Source organism: Panthera tigris, chromosome A3 (assembly GCF_018350195.1).
Source record: "Panthera tigris isolate Pti1 chromosome A3, P.tigris_Pti1_mat1.1, whole genome shotgun sequence".
NCBI classification, from domain to species: Eukaryota; Metazoa; Chordata; class Mammalia; order Carnivora; family Felidae; genus Panthera; species Panthera tigris.
In genome coordinates this window covers 114,266,755-114,289,817 of record NC_056662.1, presented here as the reverse complement: position 1 = coordinate 114,289,817, position 23,063 = coordinate 114,266,755, and the positions used below count along the sequence as shown (strand labels likewise).

Genomic DNA, 23,063 nt, shown 5'->3' with positions numbered 1-23,063 from the left:
TGGAAAAAAGGAATTCCTCTAACTTGGAAAAACAACGGAGGCAGCCAGTCCTAAGAGTGCTGGGTGCCCAGGGTGTAGCAAGATCCAAGAGGGACGCCTCAGTGCTGCCCCTAGGTAGGCGGGACCCTGAGTGTGGGGACTCAGGGCATCAGAAGGAACCCAGCCCGGGGGTCAGCACAATGACGAGGGTTTGGTCAATGATGTTCCAGCTGAGACCACAATGCCTGGAAGACTCAAGGCCCCTCCCATGTTCCTGGGAGCACTGAGGAGGCCTCCTGGATCCTTCTGCAGCTCTAAGTAGAAGAACCCCCCCAGTCTAACTGGGTGAACGGGACTTTAGACTTGAATGATCCAATCCAACTGAATTCACTACAAATAGGGAAACGTGCCACCAACTCTAGACCTCAGTTTGTCCCATATAAGCTTTTTGTAAGAGTCAGTTGACACCTAATACGGCATTTCTCAAACTTTAATTGCACGGAAACCATGTGGGCGTTTTGCTTCAGCGAGGATGTGAAATCGGTAGGTGTGGCCTGAGGTTTGGCATGTCTAACAAACTTCCAGGTGAACAAATACCCCCACCCAGGAATCACACTATGAGAACCAAAGGTCTGGGGCAGGGATTAGCAAACTTTTTCTCTAAAGGGTCCCGTAAAATGTGAGCTTTGTAACCCAGCCAGTCTCCCTCACCATTCAGCTCTGCCAGGGCAGTGTGAAGGCCGCCACAGAGAACACATAAAGGAGCCAGCGTAACTCTGTTCCCGTAAAACTTTATTCACGGACACTGATATTTGAATCTCCCACAGTTTTCATGTGCCACAAAATATTATTTTTGTTTTGAGTTTTTTCCCAAACATTAAAAAATGTAAAAAAAAAACAAAACCAAAACCATTCTTAGTTCCCAGGCCGTGCATAAACAGCAGGAGGAAGGGACTGGATTTGGCCCATGTGCAGACCCGGCTCTTGGTGCCCAAATAAGTATAGAATCACAAGAGGCACCCCGGGCAATTCGACCCACATGGCTTGCTCAGCCACCTTATTTTCTACCCTGAAGTTTCCCTATTTTCTAGTGCCTATTTTCTATCCTGAAGTTTCCTGTCTGCCTTCCACTAGGACTATGCTTTTCAAACAGCACACACTTCGGGGACAAGTAGATCCCGACAAATGCCCTTCTTCAAAAATCACCGAAATGACTTTAAAAGACCTCCCTAAATGCTTTTTCTTCTAATAAGAGGCATAGTAGAATAACAGGTTCCTGTTTTAGTGAAACAGCTTTTCAGGATGAGACTGACCTTCAACTAGAACTTTCTGAGCTAACGGGGGAGTGACATGATCAGGGGAAGAAAGTCACCCTTGCAAAAATGACTAGTAAATTCAAAAGCAATCTTCTCAAGCCTTTATCCTGTGAACCCGAATTAAGATTCTCTCTATCCCCTTGGCCTCATGTTCCACTTTAAAAACTCAAACGAGAGGAAAGACGCCTCTTCATCTTGCGGTACCTTTCACCATTAAAAAACCATCCTAGAGATACAGCCGTATCCTTCCAGTAATACACAACAAATGTAAAACCCAGGAGGGAGGTAGTTTGAGAGAAAAAGTGGCCAGGAGCCAGCAGACAGCCACAGATCCACGCTCCGTTACTGCCCCAAATTTGCCCTGGACATAAGGGCAGGACCCCAGCTGGGACATCTCCTACATAGGGCTTCACATAGAGCAGTGCCCCATAGGGGCTTGTGGGATGAATTGATGGGCTTGACCTAGTGGCAGGGGAATTTGCCTGCTCTGTCTCCCCATGCTGGCCAGCCACTCAAAAGGAGAAACTCCTTCGAGGAGCTCACTGCCCCTTGTGAACCATCCCGATGACACCCCAGCATGGGCTCCAGAATCACCCAGACCTATCTTAGCTCTGCCACTTACTAGCTCTACTGATTTGGGCAAGTTATTGGAACTTCATGAACCTCAAGTTCCTCATCAGTAAAATAAGGCTATTCAATGTCATCCAGAGATAATATTTATAAGAGAACATTTTAACAACCTGTATGGCTCAGGCACTGTTTAATCAGAAGGGTGCCAGCCTTTTTTTTTTTTTTTTAATTAAAAAAAAAATTTTTTTTAACGTTTATTTATTTTTGAGACAGAGAGAGACAGAGCATGAACAGGGGAGGAGCAGAGAGAAAGGGAGACACAGGATCTGAAACAGGCTCCAGGCCCTGAGCTGTCAGCACAGAGCCCGACACGGGGCTCGAACTCACGGACCGTGAGATCATGACCTGAGCCGAAGTTGGACGCTCAACCGACCAAGCCACCCAGGGGCCCCAGAAGGGTGCCAGCCTTAACACCACCCAGCATGACCGTACTGGCAAGCACCAACTAACTCTCAGCCTGCCAACCTCCCAGGCAGCCCAGGGAGCTCCCAAGGGCTCTTTCAGATGGAAGAGGACCCATGGAACTCCTAGCCACCCCAGGTGGCTAGGACTCTCACACTGCTAGGGGACACGCAGTCAACCTACATGGCTGACCTGGTGGGGAGTAGTGGGGAGTGCCGGCACCTAAAACACCCAAATGTCCATCCCATTTACCTTGAATCCAGGGTAACAAAGACCAAATCTTAAAATGCCACACAAAAAGCAACGGGGTCATCTCTTTGACAATTAAGTCCAGCACTGATCTCACAAAGAAAACCCCATGATCCCTGACCCCTTAAAAAGACACAGTGCCACAGTGCCATGGGAAAGATCCAGACGCTGCTCTAGAATAGCCCGCCTTCTTCCCATAAAAGACCTGACACACTTCACACTTCAGGGCCTGACATATGGCACTCAGTACATATCAGCTCTCCCAACCCCACTTTGGGACCAGAAGGAAACAAGAAAATGACCAGATTACAGCTCAATAAACAAATATGCTTAGTACGACTAAGCATAGTCGTACTAAAATTGGAGAAATTGGAGGTCTTGGCCCTGAAAGAGAAAAAAAGGAAACTGCACATTATAAAAAGGAATATGCATTAAAAGTAGAAAGTATCATAAATGCAGCTTATGTATTGTATTAATAGCAGGTATTTGTTTTTCCTGCTAATAATCTAATTAGCAGTCAATCCGATGCATCCTTTATCATCAGCTGATCCATAATTACTGCTCCATGCTGAGTATTTTCCCGGCACACGATAGCTTTCAACTCCTCAGCACAAACAACCAAATAATTGGTGCTATTATGCTAGGGAAGGAACTACTCTCCGAGGGAGGGATGATGTTGGGAGTGGGTAGCCATCCACTATAGCCTTCGCATTTTTGTATCTGTTGGTCAGTTCTCACTGTCCCCTCTCCAATCTGTCTTGAGGCACACCTAAAGCACCTTAACACTCGCAAGAATGGGATACCTTGAGGACTTCCTTTTTTAAAGTTTAACCCTGGGACGAGAAACATTCCCAGTCATCTGCCGGAGAGAAGTGTTCGTAAGGATGTCAAATGGTCCAGAAAGCACAATATATCTCCCTTTGAAAATGTTGTAAAGTTTTTTCTTTGATTACTGTTATAAAAGGACTCGTCCTAGAAGAGCCAGCTTCTGATATAAAACTACTTCATTCAATAGCTTCTGGTGTAAACAAGAGGTGTATAATTCCAGGAAGCAGAGCAAAGGCTGCTATAAAGGCTGGCTGCTAAGGTAAAGAAAGATCTATCCAAGTCATCACTTCCAAGACAGCACAGGGGGTGCGAGGGTGAGGGGACAGAAGGAAGCATGGAGTGAACAAGTGATAAGTGCAAAGAGGTAGACTCAAGGGCCAGACGGGTCCCTCTTGGAATCCAGCTCCTCTACCTGCGAGCCGCATGACTTTGGGAAAGTCACTGAACTTCTCTAAGCCTTGAGATTCCTCCTCTGAAAAGTGAAGCAAATAATACCGACTGTACAGGGTTGTTATGAATAGACGACTACACACACACAGCACCTGGCACTTACTAGGGGCTCAGATTGTTAGTTCTTTGCTTTCATCCTGGATACACCCACCAACAGCTGGTTTTCTGCAAGCCAATAGTTTGTGCCACGTAATTCCATTCTCTGGAATTAAACCTCCGCCGCTTACCTATAGGCATAAGCAGGTTTTAGCCTGGATTCACCACGGGACAGCTACACCAGCCAAAGTCCTATGCATGGTTCCCACTGTCCTGACGGCCCTCCCCCAGCACCCACTCTCCTAGAATCCTCCCCATCCTCCCATGATCCAGCAACTAAGGGGTTAACACGCAGCACATACTTTGGTTCGCTGGTACCCTTGGCACACCAGTTGTTAAAGGTCTCCCTGATTATTTATTATTATTATTATTATATTATTATTATTATTATTATTAAAGGGAATAAGACTGGGGAAACTGGAAAGACAGATCAAGACCTTTCTCCAGAGACGGTCTCATCCAGGAAACAGGAATCAATAGCTATAAAAAGAATGAAAACTACATACTCTGACCCCAAGTGAGGTGCTGAAATCTGAGTCAGAAGCCACACACTCAGAGGTTTTTGTTTGTTTGTTTGTTTGTTTGTTTTTGAACTTTTTACTGAAGTGAAATACACAAACAGAAAAGAGTGTGTGTTCAGTGACTTTTCGCAAAGGAACACATCCAAATAACCAGCACCCAGATCAAGAAACTGAACAGAACCAGTTCTCCCCAAGCACCTCTGTCCCCTTCTTGTCACTAACCCCATGAAACTGACTTCTAACACCATACATTTGTTTGGCCTGATTTCGTGCTTTATACAAATAGGATCCCACAGCCAAATCTGGCCTGCCTCCCACCTGTTTCAGCGCACCCTGCAAACTAAGAATGCAGTTTACATGTATAAATATTTGAAAATACGCAATACTAAAAAAAGACATTTCATGAGATGTGAAAAATACATGAAATGCAAATTTCAGTATCCATAAATAAAGTTTTATTGGAACACAGCCATGTTCCACTTGCTTACATTATTGTAAACTCTATAACAACACTGTTGAGTAGTTACAACAGGAACTGTATAACCTAAAAAAAAAAAAAAATACATACAGTCTGGCTCTTTCCAGAAAAAGTGTGCCAACTCCTATTCAGGTTACATGACATTCACCAGAATACAAATATATTTCTCTGGGGTTTCTAGCTAGGAGCAAAACTGCAGGGTCAAAGATATATACATATGTTCAGCTTTTGTAGACACTACCAAGAAGCTTTCCAAAATACACGCTCCATTGTAAGAGAACAGCTAAAACCTGGAGCAGAAACCATAATGCCAGTTTTAAGAGAGGCAGGGAGAATTCCAGGGAGTTATGTGATCCAGAATTGGGCAAATATGATTAGAAAATCAGTAGGGCTTCCGAGTAGAGAGGGAAAATATCAGACTTCTTAGGTTTACATTTCTTTTTGTTCTGACTCCATGCACACTTGTTAAAAATATAGTTCCCTTTAATGTTGCCATGCTCCATGAAAATAGACAAGAGTGAAAAAACCATGTTTCCGCTTGGGATCTTGGAGTAGACACTGACTTTGTCATTCAGGCCACATAACAAAAGCACCACCATGAGCCCTTCAGTAGTTAATCTGAACTGCAGACAAAATATCCAAGAAGACATTAGCAGCTCCTGATTTTCTGCTTTCGTAAGTTGAAACGTACACACGGACAGCAAGTACGTTAGTAACACCCATCCTCCCAAGCAGCTGTGAAGAAGCTGAGCCCGGTACTGGGTGCAGCCGGCAGTCAGTCTGACTACAAGGCAGGACTGAGCAGTCATCAAGGGGTCTTCAGGGCTAAACAGCACCACACAGGCAGGGCGCCCTCTGCTTGGGGACAGAGGCACTTCCCTGGAGTCATCCACCACATACTTGCCTTGCATTTCAAACAGGACATATTAGGTTCTTTCAAGTGACATTTTTCCTCTTAGAGGGGAATTGCTTCTGATCGTCCAAACACCACATTCATCAGGAAAGGGATTCAAATCAACGGTGTCTGTCTTAATTGCACAATCCCGTTGACTTTTGAGAGGAACAGCCTCGTGAATGACAGCAAAGTTTCATTTCCGGCTGTCAACCCCGCCAGCCTAGGAGGGACGTCCTCACCGACACGTGGACGGAGCCACTCTGGCCCAGCATCTTCCCACAGCAGAAGGTAGCATCCTGTGGAATGTTTCTCTAGGGCCCGGGGGTAAGTCAAACCTGGCCGTTCCTGGAAGAAAACCCAAAGTCTTCCTGGACCTGCAGTGGTCCTTCCGAGATGGGCTCTCTGGTGCCCCTAATTCACTCCTCAGTTCCCTTCCACATGCAGAAAAGCAACACTGGTCTTCCATCAGAGGTCGGGAGTCATTGCTCAGCAAGAGCGCTAACCTTTTGTCCATATGAAAATATACATATAACATGTACCTACATAAAATAGATTTCAATGCTAAGCAGAAGCTGAGCATGACCATAATAGAAACAGCATGAGCTTTAGAGTCAAAAGAGTGAGTTCAAGACAACTTACTGGTTGGGGGTGCCTGCCAGAGTCGCCTCCCCCTTCTAACCTCGGCTTCATCATACTTCAGAAAGTGAGAGTGTTACTAACTTCCAGCTCACGTGGTTGCAGGAAAGATCAAAGGAGGCATTTGTGAATACAAACACCGTGTAAACTGTAAAACATCACAGGAAGCGGTGGAGGAAAGAAGCTCCCGCTTAACATCCTGTTCCTGATTCACCTTTAATTAATCAAGTCTTTGAGCCAGTTCCCCCACCGATGAAGACCCCAGCCCCGCCATAAGCACCTTAGTCAATTCCGCACCCATCTGGCAGCCATCAATTGGCCGTCTATTAACAGCCAATTATCTGGGCAGCTTAATTAATCTGTGCACCACGTGCTCTGATCTCCCTGAGATCCTAGAATACAATGAGCCTGAAATATGGGCGCCAGCTAATTTTTCAATGGCCATCAAGGAATTTGGCGTGCATTATTCCTGTGTGTTGCAGCTGCGAGTGATGGGCGCATAAATATTGATTGGACCAGTCTCTCTGTGGCTGGGGAGAGGTGGTGGGGGTGGTGGTGCGGGTAATGAATGACTGAAGTGTTCTCAGAGGAACAAGAAAAGCTACATAAATCTCCAGTCCCAACCACAGGGAAGAAAATCCTAATTTCTAAACCATAGTGAGACAAGGAAAAGGACAGTTAGCCTCTTTGGAGAGAGCTTGTCAAGATGGGGCAGTCATACCCGTTCTCTAGATGCTTCCCTCTCTCTCCTGGCCTGGAATGAGATGCAAATTGGGTTTAAACAACCAGGATCATTAGAAAGGAGGCAGCTGGGTGGCTGTTCCCTTCATCTGGGAATTCAAATCCAATGGCAGGAACATGTGAGCATACAGCTCTCCCCTGCATTTCCTTGAAAGATCTCTGTAGTGCTTACAGTTAAGAAGACAAGTGACATGAGGAGAATTTAATTATTTTTTTAAGTGCCTAATCTTGTCTCTGGGAATGGTATGCAGAAGAGACGTTGTACTTGGAAGCGGCGTTGTCCGGGACGCCGTGGGTCAGATGGCTCCTCAATTTCTGCAAGAAGGGCTCACGCTGCTCCCAGGGCATCCTAGCGAGCGGAATGGCCCGGGGTGGCCCAGGGCAAGGCAGTCACTTCCCTCCTTCGTTAACAACTGCTTTTTCATCCAAGGCATCAGGGACACAGGCTGCTCGAGACCTTGGCTGGAGCCACAGGGAAGTCCCAGGCCCCTGTCCCCCATCCCAAGACTTCTTCCAGGGGCTCCTGGCCGAGTGCCCTGGGGCTCTCTGCTCTAGACCCCACCAGCTTTCCAGGAGACGCAAATAAGAGGAGGGAGAATGTGGTGGAGGGAAGAGGGGATGGTGTGAAAGAGAAGCAGGAGGAAAGAGGACCCCCAGCTAACACCGCAGAGACCTCTCCCTCTCTCTCCCCTCTCAGCTTCCGAGTGTTCGTTCATTAGGTCCTGTGATGGCAGCAGCTGCTGCCAAATGCAAACACTGCTGCCCCAGAAGGTCACATCAGGCCATTTATTCTGAAATACCAAAATACCAGAGCCAGCAGATTTCAGGAGCTTCTGCAGAATTCCCCAGGGTACCCGAGTACGCGTGTGTGTTCTTCCATATCCCAAAGGGGTTCTTTCTTAATCAGCTCAACATCTGAGGACTCAGAGACTGATTTATTTTTTTGGTTAATCTAGCGTTTCTGGTAAAATAATTAAAAGATAAGTAATAGACACGGAGTATCTGTGGTGTAATTATTTATAGCCACGAGGTCTTACTTTCGGAGTCATTCCCAAATTACCCGAAACGACTGAGACCTGCTGGCGGGGCGAGGGCGAGACAGGCAGGGGGGCCGTAGCCACGCTGCCCCCATTTCACAGCTGGGGAGACTGGGTCCCAGGAGAAAGGACCGGAGTTCCCTCCGGCACGGCCAATGGACGGCCACACACACACAAGAAAAGCCAGAAGGTGAAACCACACGTGATGATGTGACACGAGCTGCCAGGGGAGGGTCGGGCTCTCAGTCTCCTGACTGCAGTGAACAGTGCGAGTCTCTGAGGCTCCTGTGAGTGGGAAGGCTGACCACCCAGGGGCCCTGCAGCCAGCTGCGGCGGGCGGCGGGCACATTCACACTCACGTCCCCCGCAGATGGTGGGTCTCTAATGTTGCTCTCTGGGGTGGCATGTGCAAAAGCCATGGCAGGCTTCGCACACTGCCCCGGAAGGAGGAGCAGGGGATCTGTCCCTGCTTTCTAATTCAGACACTCTTTCACAAAGTGCAATGGGGACTTTGAGATGCTCTCTGGAGGAGCGACAGAACTGGACACGTTAGACACTAAACAAGGGCACAGCAACACATATCTTCAAATGCGCCTGACAATGGAGAAGACGGTTTTGGAAATGTGCGGTGGAAGGCTGCGGGAAAGGACGCAGGCAAAGGAGGCAGACGAGCTATCCTGTGAACCAGGTCGGGTGGAAACCCTGGGCCTCAGGCATCAGCCAAGGCAGCCTCATTCTGTCCCTGTTTAGTTTATAAATGACCTCTGATGAGTGGAAATTAACACTTTGAAATGAAGCAAACACACGAGCAACCTTGAAAAAGGGTAGTCTCTAGACAGGCTGAGGGAGGCTTATGACAGGAACATTAATTTCTCTTTCCCTCTTGGTTTTGGCCCTTTGTCTTCCCTGACTTGAGCAGGTATCATTCTATGCCTCCAGGAACCTTTGAGACAGGGATTACTGGTCTTTGTTTCCAAAAGCAGGAGGCCACTTCGGTGAACAAGGGTTTAGTGAGAGAGAGAGCTCCCCACACTGACTCAAAGAGATTCCCTCAGAATGATCCGATCCATAGGTCCCTAGACAGGGCCTCCCACCTGGCCCTGAAGGGGAGTGCTTTCTTAGCCAGAAAGCAAGCTGGGATGTGGGTACAACCCAGTGTGGGCAGACTCCCACCAGCCTGATGGGCTTCAATTTGGCTGCAGGGGAGAGCTCAGAGTAAAAAAAAAAAAAAAAAAAAAAAAAAAATAGCTTGTTGATATCTACAAAAACAGGCTATTTCTTGAATATCTGAGGTTCCAACCTGCTACTTTCTTATTTCTCAGCCTTGTACAGCAGCCGCTGCTGGACCACGAAGCAACACTACCCTCCACCTGCTTTGGAAACCACAGCAGGGGGGGCAAAGAGCCCAGAGCCTGGCACCAGCACACGCAGGAATGAAGGAAACAATGGACGCTCATCTGATGGTGGGCTACTTCTGGTCACGCCAGGGTCAAATTCCTTGGACAGAGTCCAGGATGCATGCTCCAAGTGTCAGCAGATTAACAGGGTCTCTCTCTCTCTCTCTCTCTCTAAAATTCATGATTTTTTTTAATGGGAGAAATGATCTACTAAATGGGGAATAAAATAACAGTGTCATATACTCAAGGCATTTGTGGCATGCAAATACTACCAAAAGACAAGCTCTTTTCTAATAGCGTTTGCTATATTTCTAGTAGAGCACAAATACATCTACATGGGCCCGAGGCACTTTATTCAAAGCCTTTACATCTCCAATACCTTCCTCAAAAAGTACCCTCAGGCCTCAAATTCTTTTGCTTTTACTAAGCCCTAAGCCCCTGGACTAAATTTAGTTTCTTGGAAGAGACAAATGTGCTGCTTTTTTTTTTTTTTTTTAATTCTGTCGGTTATTGTATAATTCTCCAAATGGCAAACAAATGATACAGGAGAGAAGAAATGAAAACATTTTCCAGGTATTTTTACTGGTATAGTATTTATCACTAAAATACAGTTTGACTTAAGACATCAAACTTGTTACACGATTTTCAATTAGGAATTGGAGCTCAGCAGAATTTGGAGGGGGGAGGGACCCAGTAAAAGAATCAAATCAACATTAAGAAGTCAAACTTAAAGAAATCTTTACTTGAGCTATTAATAGAGCCAGCCCTTCTTGGAACTTAAAAAAAATCCAATTAATTTTATTAAACCAGGAGTGCAGCGTGCCTTTTCTACATCAGTTGGATTGTGACAAGGCACAGGTTTTATTTTATTATCAGGTCCACTTTAGAGATCCCATCCCCAGGCCAATGAGGATGCTTTCCAACACTGGGAAAAAAAATGTAAGGGCCTGGGAATTACAGCCTGTAGTGGACTCCAGGGAAGGCAACTTGCCGTGGAAAGTCTACGTGGAGGGGTCCCTGGCCCAGAAGCCCCAGCCCCAGTCCTCTCCTCTCCAGTTTCTGGGGTGTGGGGGCCGGGGGGGGGGGCGGGAAGGGGAAGCTCAAGGTTAAAAAAAAAAAGAGTGCTTGTTGATATTCTGACTTCTTTTTAGAGAAGTCCCCTGACTTCTCTAAATATTTTTTTTAAATTTTTTTAATGTTTCTTTGTGTTGAGAGAGAGAGAGACGGAGTGGGAGTGTGGGAGAGGCAGAGAGACAGGAAGACACAGAATCCGAAGCAGGCTCCAGGCTCTGAGCTGTCAGCACAGAGCCCGACGCGGGGCTCGAACTCACAAACTGCGAGATCATGACCTGGGCCGAAGTCAGATGCACAAACAACTGAGTCACCCAGGGGCCCTTCTAAATATTTTTAAGTGAAGGGCACCCACTGCTTGTGCTTTGGGAAATAAACTGACCCCCTCTACCAAGATGGGAAGGAGTCCAGGAAGGACAAAAACTTCCCTAAGGCTTCCTTTCAATGTGTCCAAGTCAAGAGCTCTTCAAAGGACCATGAATGAGCATTTCCTAGGAAAAGCTAGGATACAGAACTCACACAAAACTGAGTTTTTTTGCCTACAATAGACAAACATCCCAACCAAATTCCTACTATTGAGGAAATAATCTCTGCCTTGGAAAGGATGCTGCAATCATTGGCTGCAACCGGACCCTCCCCACCAGGGGGAGCTCTGTCCAGCCAAAGGAGCCTCCTCAGCCCCAGGTGGCCTCCTCCAAGAGCAGATCAGGATTCCCCCCTGAGGAGGTTCCCCCACAAATTATACCAACACCTTCCCCCCTCCCTGGAGCTCTTCAAAGGCAAGTGTCTAGGCACAAACCATGGAAATGCTGGAAAGGAGGTTGGGAAGCACATGCTGTGAACACCCCTAGCCTCACCCCATTACCCACAAGTGCAGATCCAGGCAGTCCACACAGCAGAGCGGCATGGAAGGAGCCTGTGGGTGGGTGGTGCCGAAAACGATCCCATTCCATTCTTACCCCGGATGCTGCCACTTAATAATAGCCTTGTTATCGTGGGCCAACTGTATAACTTCATTATTCAGGCTTATCTGCATAAACGTATTATCTGCCTTATGTGGTTGTTGTGGAGATTAAATGAGGGAATACGTGTGAAATAGAGCTTTTGAATTTGTAAGACACCACACAAATGCTAGCTTTTGTTACTTCGCCTGAGTGCACATGCTCACACGAGCTTGGTCCTTGAGGAACTCAAGAAGAATGAAATCATTCGGCCATGTTTGCATGGGGCCAAACTACAAAAAAATCAACACACTTAATATTCTTCATCTAGCTCCAAATATCATACCCATCAATAGGCTGCTTCAGACTCACACGGAACACTTGTATAGACAGTGATTCTGGGACCTTCTCCCAAACCCACAGAATCATAGTCTCTGCAATAAGCCACAAAACTTGTATGTTAAACACTCTCCAGAGGATTCTGCCATGCCGTCAGGTTTGGGAACCAACCGCACGCCTTTGTACAGGATGTGCAAATTTCCTAAACAGGTCAGTCATGGCAATAACATTGTTCTGGCGCTCAGAAGGACTCTGTCTCTCCGTCTCTTTCCTCGGATACACATATCCTAAGATACGGAGGGGTGTTCATCTACCAGACACAAATACACTCACGAAGAGACACAACACATATACGTGGGCACACGAGGTCACACATACAGGCAAAAAACAGAAAGGAGAAATATACTAAGAAGGGCGCCTAATAATAAAAGGTATCGAGATTTTAAAAGTCTATACAATTTGTGCTTCTCAAGGACACAGAACATGGGAGGAAGAAGAAGTAAGATATTAAGACCAAAAGCAAATGGCCAAAACTAGAAGCCCACCTCTTCCATGACTGCACACCACTATGTCCAGAATTCCAATATTAGACCACTCCCCCCACCCCACCCACTACTCACTTGTTTGTAATTCTGCCTCAACCAGGAACTTGTGAGAGCCTCCCTACCTCCCTGCAAAGGGCAGGGACACAGTATCTTCATCGCAGCAGCCTCCAAACCCAGCACAGGGCCTAGCATCTAGCTGGATTCAGCAAATGTGTGTCCAGCACATGCCAGGGCGAGAAGAGGCAGGTAAAGACGAAAGACAAAGTGCACAAAGAGGGATACGGATCTCTTGTCCCAGCTCCCTGGTGTAAACTAAGAATAAGTAAGCTTAAGGTAATGAGGTTCAATGCAAAACAGAGAGAGTTCACGTCCCTGCAGGCATCATTAACTGCATCACAAGGAGCAGAACCACCCTGGGGGAAAAAGAAGAAAAGCTCTCCAGATCTACAGGCAGGTCTGAGGTGAGAAAATTGATCCAAAGGCTTTTTGAAGTCACCAGTCTGATCTCTCACTCCCCTGCTTACTACCCCTCCAAGGGCCCCTAGCACCCCCAAGGTCCTACCCAATCCTACCCTTTCACACTTGCCTGCCCTTACTCCTGCCGTCAGCCACGTGGTTTACACTCAAATTATGCCAAATTCACACAACCCGCTGTGTCATTCCTCTGAGCCTGTTTGGTACAGTTAACCTCTACCTTGAATGCCCTCCCTACCTCCTGGCAAACCTACTGTTCATCCTTCTCAACTCAGTTCTGTCACATCCTCCTCCCCCAGGAAGTCCCCAGGCTCCCATGACACCCAGTACACTGAGCCCTGTTGGCGCTCAGCACTCTGTATGATCCTGGCACATTCCTGAGCAAAGCCCCTACCCCTAGAAGGTGAGATCTACATATTTGTACCCATAACACCTAGCACACTGCCTGGCGCACAGCAGACCGTCAATAAACGTTTGTGGGACTCAACTCGGCATTAGCAAGATTCCAAAACACAAGTGCCAGAAGACTTAGTTAAAAAGGGATCTGAAAGACACCTTGATTTAGTGGAAAGGTTCTGAATATCAGCGGTCTGAGTTCAAGTCAGAACGACCTAAGGCAAGGCACAAAGACTGAACCTGTTTCTTAATCTATGAAATGAGGATACCACCCAACTTACACAATTACTTATGAAGAAGCACCTATTGTTTACCTGGCACAAACTGGGCCTCTGTATGGACTTACTGGGGAGACCCCCTTCTCTCCCCATCCCCCCCCCTCACTTTTTTAGCCTCCAGCTTCAGACCATACCCTCTTCCAAGGGCTTTTTCCAAGTCCCTGGAGGACTGCTCTGGACCCAGTTAGTAAATGTTGTCTGCCTGGTCAGGAACCCCCAGAGGCCTCCTTCTGTGTCCCACGACCAGGTCTGAGGAAGAGGAGACTCAGGAATGGGGACTCTGAATTAAAGGTAAATGTGTGAATGTAAATTAAAGGGAGAACCTTCTGGCTGGGCTTGGAGGAACCCACGGGGCAGGAGTTGGAAAAGCCACTTGGATTCTCATTTCCCCAACTCCCCACCAACATCAAGGCGTCTGGTTTTACAGGCTCCTCAGTGGTGTTCAGGGCACATTCATTCAACTTCCCACGCAGCTAAAGAGATCGGGGACAATTAGAAAGCAGGGGTGGCGACAGGCCGGCGGGCCCGGGCAGCCAGCGTGCGGGAGGCTGCACGGCGCTCGCCCGCGATGCACACGCGCGCGCGGCGCACCCCGGGCCTCCGGCCTCCCCTGGTCGGGCCTGGCAGCTGCGGGAAAGAAGGAGGTCAGCGCCGCGGCCAGACTCCTCGCGGGCGCCAGCACCGGCCCGCCCTGCCACCCGACCCCACCGCCCGCGACTCTCCCGCGGCGTCCACGGACCGCCACCCCTGGGCGGCTCGTCTGCAGCGTCCCCTCCGCCCCGGGACCCCAGCGCGCTGCCCAAGTTCAGCTCCCCACTCTGCCCGCGAGCGCGCTCCCGCCACCCACACCCACTCCCACTGCCACACTTCACGGGTCGGGAGATGCCTCGAGCCTTCCTAAATCCAGAAACATCACCCTGTGGCCGCATCCGGCGCCCCGTTACCTGCTCGCGGCACCCAGACTCCCGCCCTGGCTTCCCGGGAGCCCGCAAACCCGGCGCGCGGGCTGCGCGCACTCCTGCAAATCAGTGCCCCGCGCCCACCACGCCGCCCAAGCCCGTACCTTGGGGGTCTGCACTTCAGGTCCCGGCGGCAGCTCGAACTTCTTCTTGGTTACCCAGAAGAACAGCAACACGGTGATCCAGAGCACCCCGAAGATCGGCAGAGCCAAGCGGCGATTCAGGCGCCGCATGGTCCCGTTTGCCTCGTCTTCTCCGCGGCGCTACGCCCCTGGGGCACCCCCTGGCGGTCAGGGTCGGCGGGGCAGGAGTCCTGGAGAGCGCCGACCTCCGGATCAGGGTGCTGGGGCGGCAGGAAGCTGCTGGGTGCTCCGCCCGCTTCGGAGAGAAGCGAGCAGGGGCGGGGGGCGCGGGGCGCAAAGGGGCCGGGAAGGACCGAAGGGCAGCCAAGCTGGGCACACGTTCCCGCCGGAGAAGCGCAGTGGCAGCTGAGATGCTCCCTGCGCCGCCGCCGCCGCCTCGCCCGCCGCCGCCGCCGCGAGGGAAACGGACTCGAGCTGCGGGGAGGGAGGAATCTGAGGCTGTGCCCGGCACCCCGGGAAGAACAAGAGGGAGGAGGGAGGGGAGGGAGCGAAGCGAGAGCGTGGGCCCGACAGACCGACTCCGAGGGAGCCCGGGCGGGAGCGAGCGGGGCTCTGCGAGGGGGGCGCTACCGCCGCCCGCCGACTGAGGCGCATGGTGCGGCTCCGGGGCCGCCGGCGCAGCCGAGCCCTGGCCGCGGCTCCGGGGCCGTCCGGGGCTGGGCCGGGGCGGAGCAGGAACGGTACCCCCGCAGGCCCGCCACCCCAGCCGCAAGGTGGGACCTAAGGGCCAAGCCCGGGCCGGGTTGAGCTGTGTCTGGGAGGACTTTCCCGCTCGGCGCGGGGGCTGCACGTGGCGCTCACGCCCGGAGCCGGTCCCCAGTGCACCCGCCTTCCGGGAGCCGGCGCCGGGACCGGGGGACGCGGGCGCTGGCGGGGCTGCCGCCTGGACCGCGGTTCACTCTCCTGGCCTTTCAGGGCCAAGGCCGAGTTCAGCCAACTCCCCCGGGGTGTTTCTATGCCTGCCTGCAGGTGCCTGGCAACTTTTTCTGCTTAATGGAACGCTGAGCTGGTCTAAATTTAACTTTAAAGAAATCTTTTTAAAAATTAAGGCGCAATTATCTCCCTTAAGGGTTTTCTCTCCCTGTAAGCATCAGGGCTCTGCGCTTGCGAGCGGGGGGGGGGGGGGGGGGGGCGGTGTTCCAAATTTGCGCCAACCACATGAGGTACTTGGGAATGACCCTGGGAAAGCTCCCTTTCCCAAATGCCCTTGGAAAAAATGCATTCTTCTCCTTTTTGCAGATGAAAACTACTTGGGTCTAGAAGCAGCGCAAATAACGGATTGGATTCGCACGCAGGCCTCAGTTAGACTAGAATAATGGTGCTGTCAGGGGAGGAGGCGTTCCTGGCCTGGGTCAGCCATACTGGCCATGGGAATACTGGGCAAGTCCTTCAGCTTTCCCCAGCCCTAGATTCCTCATCTGACAAATGGGGGTGGTAATACCTCCTTGGACAAGTGAGTGAATGATTGTGAAAGCTGAATGCAGGGTGCTGGTGTTATTCGAATCATTTGACCCTTCGAAGAGGGGTGTTAAAAACTCTGTCCTGCCTGGGGAACAGTGGCTGCAGGAACTGTGCCATTTGAATGTATGCGGTCTTATTTGGAGGGGTGCTTATCTCATTAAGTTGCTCGGGGAGGTAAGGATGAGGTACCTACCACCGTAGAGCCACCGTCCTCTTGCCTGTCCCCACAGAGCTCAGTATAGGGGATACCCCATACCCTATCTGAGGCGAGCAGGGCTGTGGAATTCATTCTCTAGTAAAATGGAGCCCCCAAGAAGTGGAGTCACATATGGAGTAATCTGCTGAAAGCCCCCTATACTTGGTGCCTTGTCATTCAGCCACAGGGCAGTCCTGCCTCACAGCCCCAAAGAGTTCTTGGCCAGGCTGTAGGTAACAAGGTTTCGGTTGGGAGCAGAGGTGGAAATCAAACGGCCCAGAACAGCTGAGCTCTCTTGGCAGCCCATCTTAAGATTCAGCTGAGCTCTCAGACCGTCACACAGAACCCTGGGGGTAGGGGACTGGTGGTCCAGAATCTGCCTTTATTAGAACTCTATACGCTGAAAGGTTGGGGTAGGCTCCCCAGCCACCACTTTGGCGGGGCGAAAATCCAGGTAGATCACTGTAATGGGAGGGATGAGGGGAGCAAAAAGGGAACCCATCCGTGCAGCATCGTGAGCACCCTGGGTCTCTGCCAGGGGCCTCACCCTGGACCTGCAGCCTTGGGCTGGCGCCCTGTTCTGCGGCAGGCTCTGCAGGGGACCCCCAGGCAAGCCGCTGAGATGCTGTCGGCTCCAGGCAGGAGCTGCAACACCGTAGTCCATTGCTCAGCGCTTTGTGATGCGGCTTCCGAGTAACAGATGGCAGACGGTTACACAATCGCCAGGCTTTAGACATGGTGCTGCACCACACTGCCTGCCGCCGAGGGGCTGAGGGGCTTCGTTCTGTTTGGCATCTGGGGAAACCGAGGCCCTGGGTTTCCCGTGGCAGCTCCATGCAGAGCCTGCAAGGGAGAGCAGGGATTGCCTTCCAAGGATTGCCTTCCAAGGGATTGCCTGCTTCTTGAATCGTTATTTTGCCCTCTACTCAAGTGGAGAAGATCCCCTGGTCCTCTGGAAGCTGTCAAGGGAATCCAGTTTTGCCAAGTGTCGTTACCTGATCCAGCCCAAAGGTATAGTAGTCTGGGTTGTCACATCAGTAACGGTCATCAGGATTGAAATGCACTTCAGTTGGGACTTCAAGCGTCTGGAAACCAAGTGGGTCCCCAGGCAGGACCCAGCCCTGTAGGTCTCTCCCAGGACCCGGCATGGGCCCCCTCACCCCCACCCCCACCCCGTGCGCTCTGGTGGATATTTAAAACTTTAATAACCAGCTTAAGTAATGCAGAGCACAGTTGATCCCAGTGGGGGATTAGCTATCACTGGCGATTAATCCAAGTTACTTTTTTCTCATCACAGCTTATATGGGGAGGAAAAGCTCCTAGCAAAAGATTTAACATGGCAGGAAATAAGATAAATTAAATAAGAACTCTCGTTAGGAATAAGGAATTAGGACTCTCCTGGTGCCCTAAAATGGATCTACCTCCCTGGTCTTGATATTCCCGAACAAGTTCCTCAGTTCTCTGGGTGGGTCTCCGTTTCCCCATCTGTAATGCCACGCCCTCTCAGAGGCCCTTCGAGCTCACACACACAAAGCCCTGACCTTCCTTGTCCCCGGCGTAGGACTCTTCCCGCCACTCCTATTGTTGGCAAGTTCTGTGCGAGCTGTTCTCTCCTCACAGCCGAAGACATTAGAGAGGAAATTGGGTATTGGAGCAGATGTGAGTCATTCGTGTTCATATAAAAACTATGGAATAAAACCCATTATGGCCCCGGAAAGCTGTGTAAAGCAGCATATGGAGCAAATGTGAGCTGGAAACAGGAGGAAGCTATGGAGTCCAAGGCACATGCTCTCCAACGGCCTTTGCTTTGGGTTTTCACCCTTGGCTTCCGGCTTCCTTTTGCTGTCCTCCTGTCACTGTCCGCAAGCTCTCTGCAGCCTTTTGCTGCTCTCGGATCCGAGTCCCTGTATCCGTCCTCTCTGCCCACTGCGTGACTTAAGTGACAGCGCGTGTGTGCCTGCAGTCTTCTATCTGCATGCTCATTAGACCTGTCACCCCCAGCGAGACGCCCTGTGTGCCGACCTAATGAGATTTTACCCACAGGGGCCCGGACAGCTTGCTGTGGAGGGCTTTACCCCTTCTGGGCCATAGGGAGGGCTAAGCGGTAGCCAGGCAGATCGTAGCACAGCGGAGAGACGAGACACGCACACGGCCCAGCACTGGCAGGGGGCCCTGGCAGCAGAAGGAGCAACGGAGAATTCAAAGATGTCTTGTCTTTATTCCACAGTCGTACAGACCCAGGTCTTCGGGCCGACCCCTGCCGTCTGCTCTGTTCAAGTTCTCCAACTGTAAATAATACATCAGCCCTCTTCCTCGGTGCTCCTCTCCCTTTCCCCTGCCACAGTGGCTTCTGTTACAACCACATGTCCCAAGTCTCCTGCAAGGTCTTTTGATAAAGTGAGTGATGAAATAGTTTAGGCTGCGTGGTAAATGCGAATGAGCTCTTACCAACCTCCTTACCTCCTCTATCTGCCACACTGGTGTATCGTCAGAAGAATAAGGCCAACTGGTTTTTCCTCTCATCTTTGGTGAGTAGATGGGTGGCTTTATCTCAGGGATCTGAGAGTCACTGTTCTGGACTGCTCTCTATCCATTAAGCAACTCCTTTCACTATCCCACTACCCCCCTCCTCCCCCACCTCTTGTTTTCCCTCGGTACCCCTCTATAATTTGCTTCCTAGAAAGGGATTTATAGCTTTGCATTTCAAAAGCCTGCTTCTCCCTTCATTACTTGTGCCCCCCAACTTTCTCTGCTCCTCATCCAAATAGCAAGTGGAAAACTTACTATGGCTGCCATGGTGTCTTTGTGGGTTGTAGAGAGTGATTTGATCTTGTGTGTTAATGTCCTGCAGCGACCTGAGCCATGAACCATCCACCCCCACCAGAAAACGCAGAGTTCTAGTTGCATGAAGGGGTGACCCAATTAGCTTAAAGAAAAGTAGAGGAAGATTATTTAATAAACAGAATTATCTAGGAGCGTCTCTGGAAGAGGAGAGCACACACAGAAGAAACCGAGGAACCCAAAGACAGGTGTCATTTGCTCCCCAGGTCCCAAATTTCCGATAGCCAGGTCTGACAGCCACCTGCATGATCTCTGACCATCAAACAGTCCTTGGTAGACTCAAGCTTAGAGGCATCAGTGCAGGTAGAAGGGAGCAGGAGAGCTGGGAACCCAGAAAGAATACAACTGTGGTGGGTGCTTTCTCATCCGGCAGAAACATCAGCAGTGAGAGGAACCGACTATGCCCAGGGGTGGAAATAGGACAACTCTCCTTCCCAGGACACCTTCCAGGGGCCATTGGCAGATTCTGTCATCAAGTCATTCGTGGATGTTGCATACTGAACAGGGGGAGCCACGTGCCCGGTTTGCTTGAGAAAGTCGGTTTATTCCTATTTTCCTGGCATGATTATGAATAGTGCCCTCTTCAACTTTTAAAAAATTCCTATATTAGACAATAAACTAGATGGCCACTCTAATGGACAGGACGACTTCCAATGATGTTGCTAAACACAACATTGACTTTCTTAAGTGACTAAAAATGCGGGTCTTTGATGTTAAAATTTCTTGTGTGTGTGTGTGTGTGTGTGTGTGTGTGTGCGCGCGCGTGCACGCGCGCACTGGGCTCAGGATAAACTAAGTGTTCATGTGGGGTGCTTTTCTGAGTGACATTTAAGATATTTATTCAAAGATGAGATAGTATAGACAAATCGAGCCAGCTTTAAATAGGAAATTATTATATTGCCCACACCAGTCAGTGTCTGACCCCACTTACCAGCTGAAGGCATTTTACCCACCTAGCAGCTCACACATCCCGGAAAGCAGTGGATTCCTGGCACAGATGTCCCTTCAAAGGGCAGGGGCTCTTGACATCAGACTCTATCCCTCCAACCATCTCGTCCTTTCGCCCACGTACCTGCACAGGCCATGAAAGAAACATGAATAGATAGGGTCAGGGAAACAACAGCACAAGCACAGTGGTCACGATGGAACTGACATTCAACCTTCGTTCTGAGGTCGCAGTGCTGGGGGTGCAGGCAAGACTCACAAGGAGCCAACTGATCATTGCCAGTGTAAAGGGGTGCCAGAGTTTCCCAACTTCTCAACAGAAACAGAAGTCCAGACTACCATGTGAAACCTCCTGGATTTTAACTATTAACTGATTTAATTCCCATCCTTCAAAAAAAGAGAAAGTTCAGGTGGGCGATAAACTAAACAGGTCTGCCGTCTGGATCCAGCCTGCTGCCTGCCAGTTTACAACCCATACTTGAGCCATAAATGTCTTACTAAACGCTGATATGTCCTGTGTACCATCATTCTATTAACTTGAACAGATATACCCAGCCAAGGCAAAGGGGAAATAATGAATTGGACTATGTTAGGGTCAGAAGGGGCCTTGGAGAACATCTAGTTCAACGCTCCTTACTTTGTAATTAAGGAAAGTGGAGCCCAGAGAAGCTACATGATCTACTTACAGCAAGAAAATAAGTTCATTACTAAAGCTTGGGTTATCGTGTATCTATCCAGAGACACCCGTTGTCCAAGTGATGTCCCTCAAGTGAAACGGAGCTGTGACACTGGGTGGGGTGGGGGAGCAACTAGGCCCAGAGGTTTCCAGGTAATCGGCAAAGCAATAAAAAAAATACATGGTGATTATAGATTCTGGGCAATTGGCTGTAAGGAATACAAATAAATATAAGGCCTGTTTCCGGTTCTTCAAGAAAGTGTAAGCTGGTCATTAGGACGCAGGCTTTAGTGTTCAAAGATCTGGTTCCTCCTCTCTGTTGAGTTTCCATGGAGTAATAATACGAGTCCCAGGTAGAGGCACTTCAGTCAACCTAAGAAATAGCTACAGTGCAACAGGAAAATTATTTTTGTAGCCATACTCTGCAACTCTCTTCAGTTCCTCTTTCTAAGTGCTGTACAAATATTAATTAAACATAGATTATTTGAAAAGTGCTTTTAGCATTTGAACTCGACTGGGCTGCATCAGAAGATGATATTAATATCATCCCCTGTTGGCAAAATGCTATTTTTTAAAATAAAAACTCCTTCCCTTTTGCAGTTTCCCTCCACATAGACAATTTATTTTGCCCATCCTCCGGCTATTTCACCTTTTGTGTCATCATTTTCATGAGACAAGTGAAAATAATATTTCTCTTGTGCTGCAAAGAGCCAAATACCTTTCTCCAGCTTGATCCGAGGGAGGCGGGTTTGCACGGTAATGGAAAGAAGCCTGATGTACAGTCCAAGCACAAATCCCCGGGGAAAAATAATGCATCTCCTTGAAAAAAAAAAAATAGCTTCTACTTATGAGGAAGGAGATTTTCAATTTATAAAGGTTTCCTATTTCCGTCAATTGCCGGGATAACTGCGTTCCAGAAAGGTTAGGCTCCTCGTCTGTCCGTAAGGCAGACCTGCCTCTTGGATCTGGAATGTAGATTCTAAACTGATGAGTGGTGATGAACATTTCCTTTCCATCCCTGCACCACCATCCCCGGGGATTTGGAGGTGCTGAGGACCCAATGGTTAAAATCCATTACCCTGAGGGGTAGCAAAGTTCCTTTCAGTGATTTCTTCCCCCATCACGGCTCTCAGGCCTGACTTCCAAATTGATTTCCTTAATAACTATTAAAGATCTTTTTAATTAAACCAGGCATCCTCTTCCTTGGCAAACTTTTCTTGATGACATCTCTGGTTAATTAAAGGTTTAAGCTGCAAAGACGTAAGAACAAGGAAGCTGCTTTATGGAGTTTCTGCTGCAGGAGCCTGGGTTCGGCTGTTCCCCCATCTTCCTTTACTGCGGCCCAGAAAATGTTCATGATAAAGACGGTTGGCTGAGGGGGGAGTGGTTAATCATTCTGTTTCCCGAGGTTCAATTTCTCCTTTCAGGCTTGCTGGGTAACTCTTTATCAGGTACTTTTCATTAAAAGCATCACTCATTTTCATTATAATTCACTGATGCTGGCAAAACATTTTTACCTTTTCATCCAAAATTCCTGAGGCAGTTGATACACTTGATAATCCGAGAACAACAAATAAAGGCCTCTTTTCACCCATCCGTAAAATGCAGCCACCTCTACAACTGAATGGAGCAAGTTCTCAGAAGACAGAATTGGGGGTGGGGGTGGGTGGGAATAGTATATGTATATGCAATAGTAAATTGTTCTGATCCACTTACCTTCTTTATCCTGGTTCTTTTTTTTTTTTTTTTTCCATTTCTTCCACCAAAACCTTCATTTAAAGATGGTGGGTGGGTGGCACCTGGGTGGTTCAGTAGGTTAAGTGTCCAACTCTGGCTCAGGTCATGATCTTGCAGTTGGTGAGTCAGAGCCCCATGTGGGGCTCTGTGCTGACAGTTCAGAGCCCGGAACCTGCTTCAGATTCTGTCTCCCTCTCTTTCTGCCCCTCCCCTGCTCACGCTCTGTCTCTTACAAATAAATAAACATTGAAAAAAAATTTTTAAGTGGTAGGATAGGGTAAGGTGTGCAGGATGTCATTAAGGAACAGAACTTTTCTTCGTGCAAAGTTCAACAGCTCATAAGGTGGAAATCAAATCAGTGACCTTGGCTTTGTGGTCATCATGGTCTAAACTATGGGTCTCAAAC

The 23,063-nt window shown here is 49.1% G+C and overlaps 1 protein-coding gene across 3 annotated transcripts in view; it reads right to left on the bottom strand.

Moving 5' to 3' along the window:
• Positions 1-14,916, bottom strand: part of GALNT14 (polypeptide N-acetylgalactosaminyltransferase 14) — a 208,272-nt gene extending 193,356 nt beyond the window's left edge. For all 3 annotated transcript variants that reach the window (XM_042982220.1, XM_042982221.1, XM_042982222.1), the window contains exon 1: positions 14,763-14,916. In XM_042982220.1, coding sequence (XP_042838154.1) covers positions 14,763-14,891 — 129 coding nt within the window. In that variant the 5' untranslated portion in view covers positions 14,892-14,916. The remainder of the gene's footprint in view (positions 1-14,762) is intronic.
• Between the last annotated feature and the right edge of the window lie 8,147 nt (positions 14,917-23,063).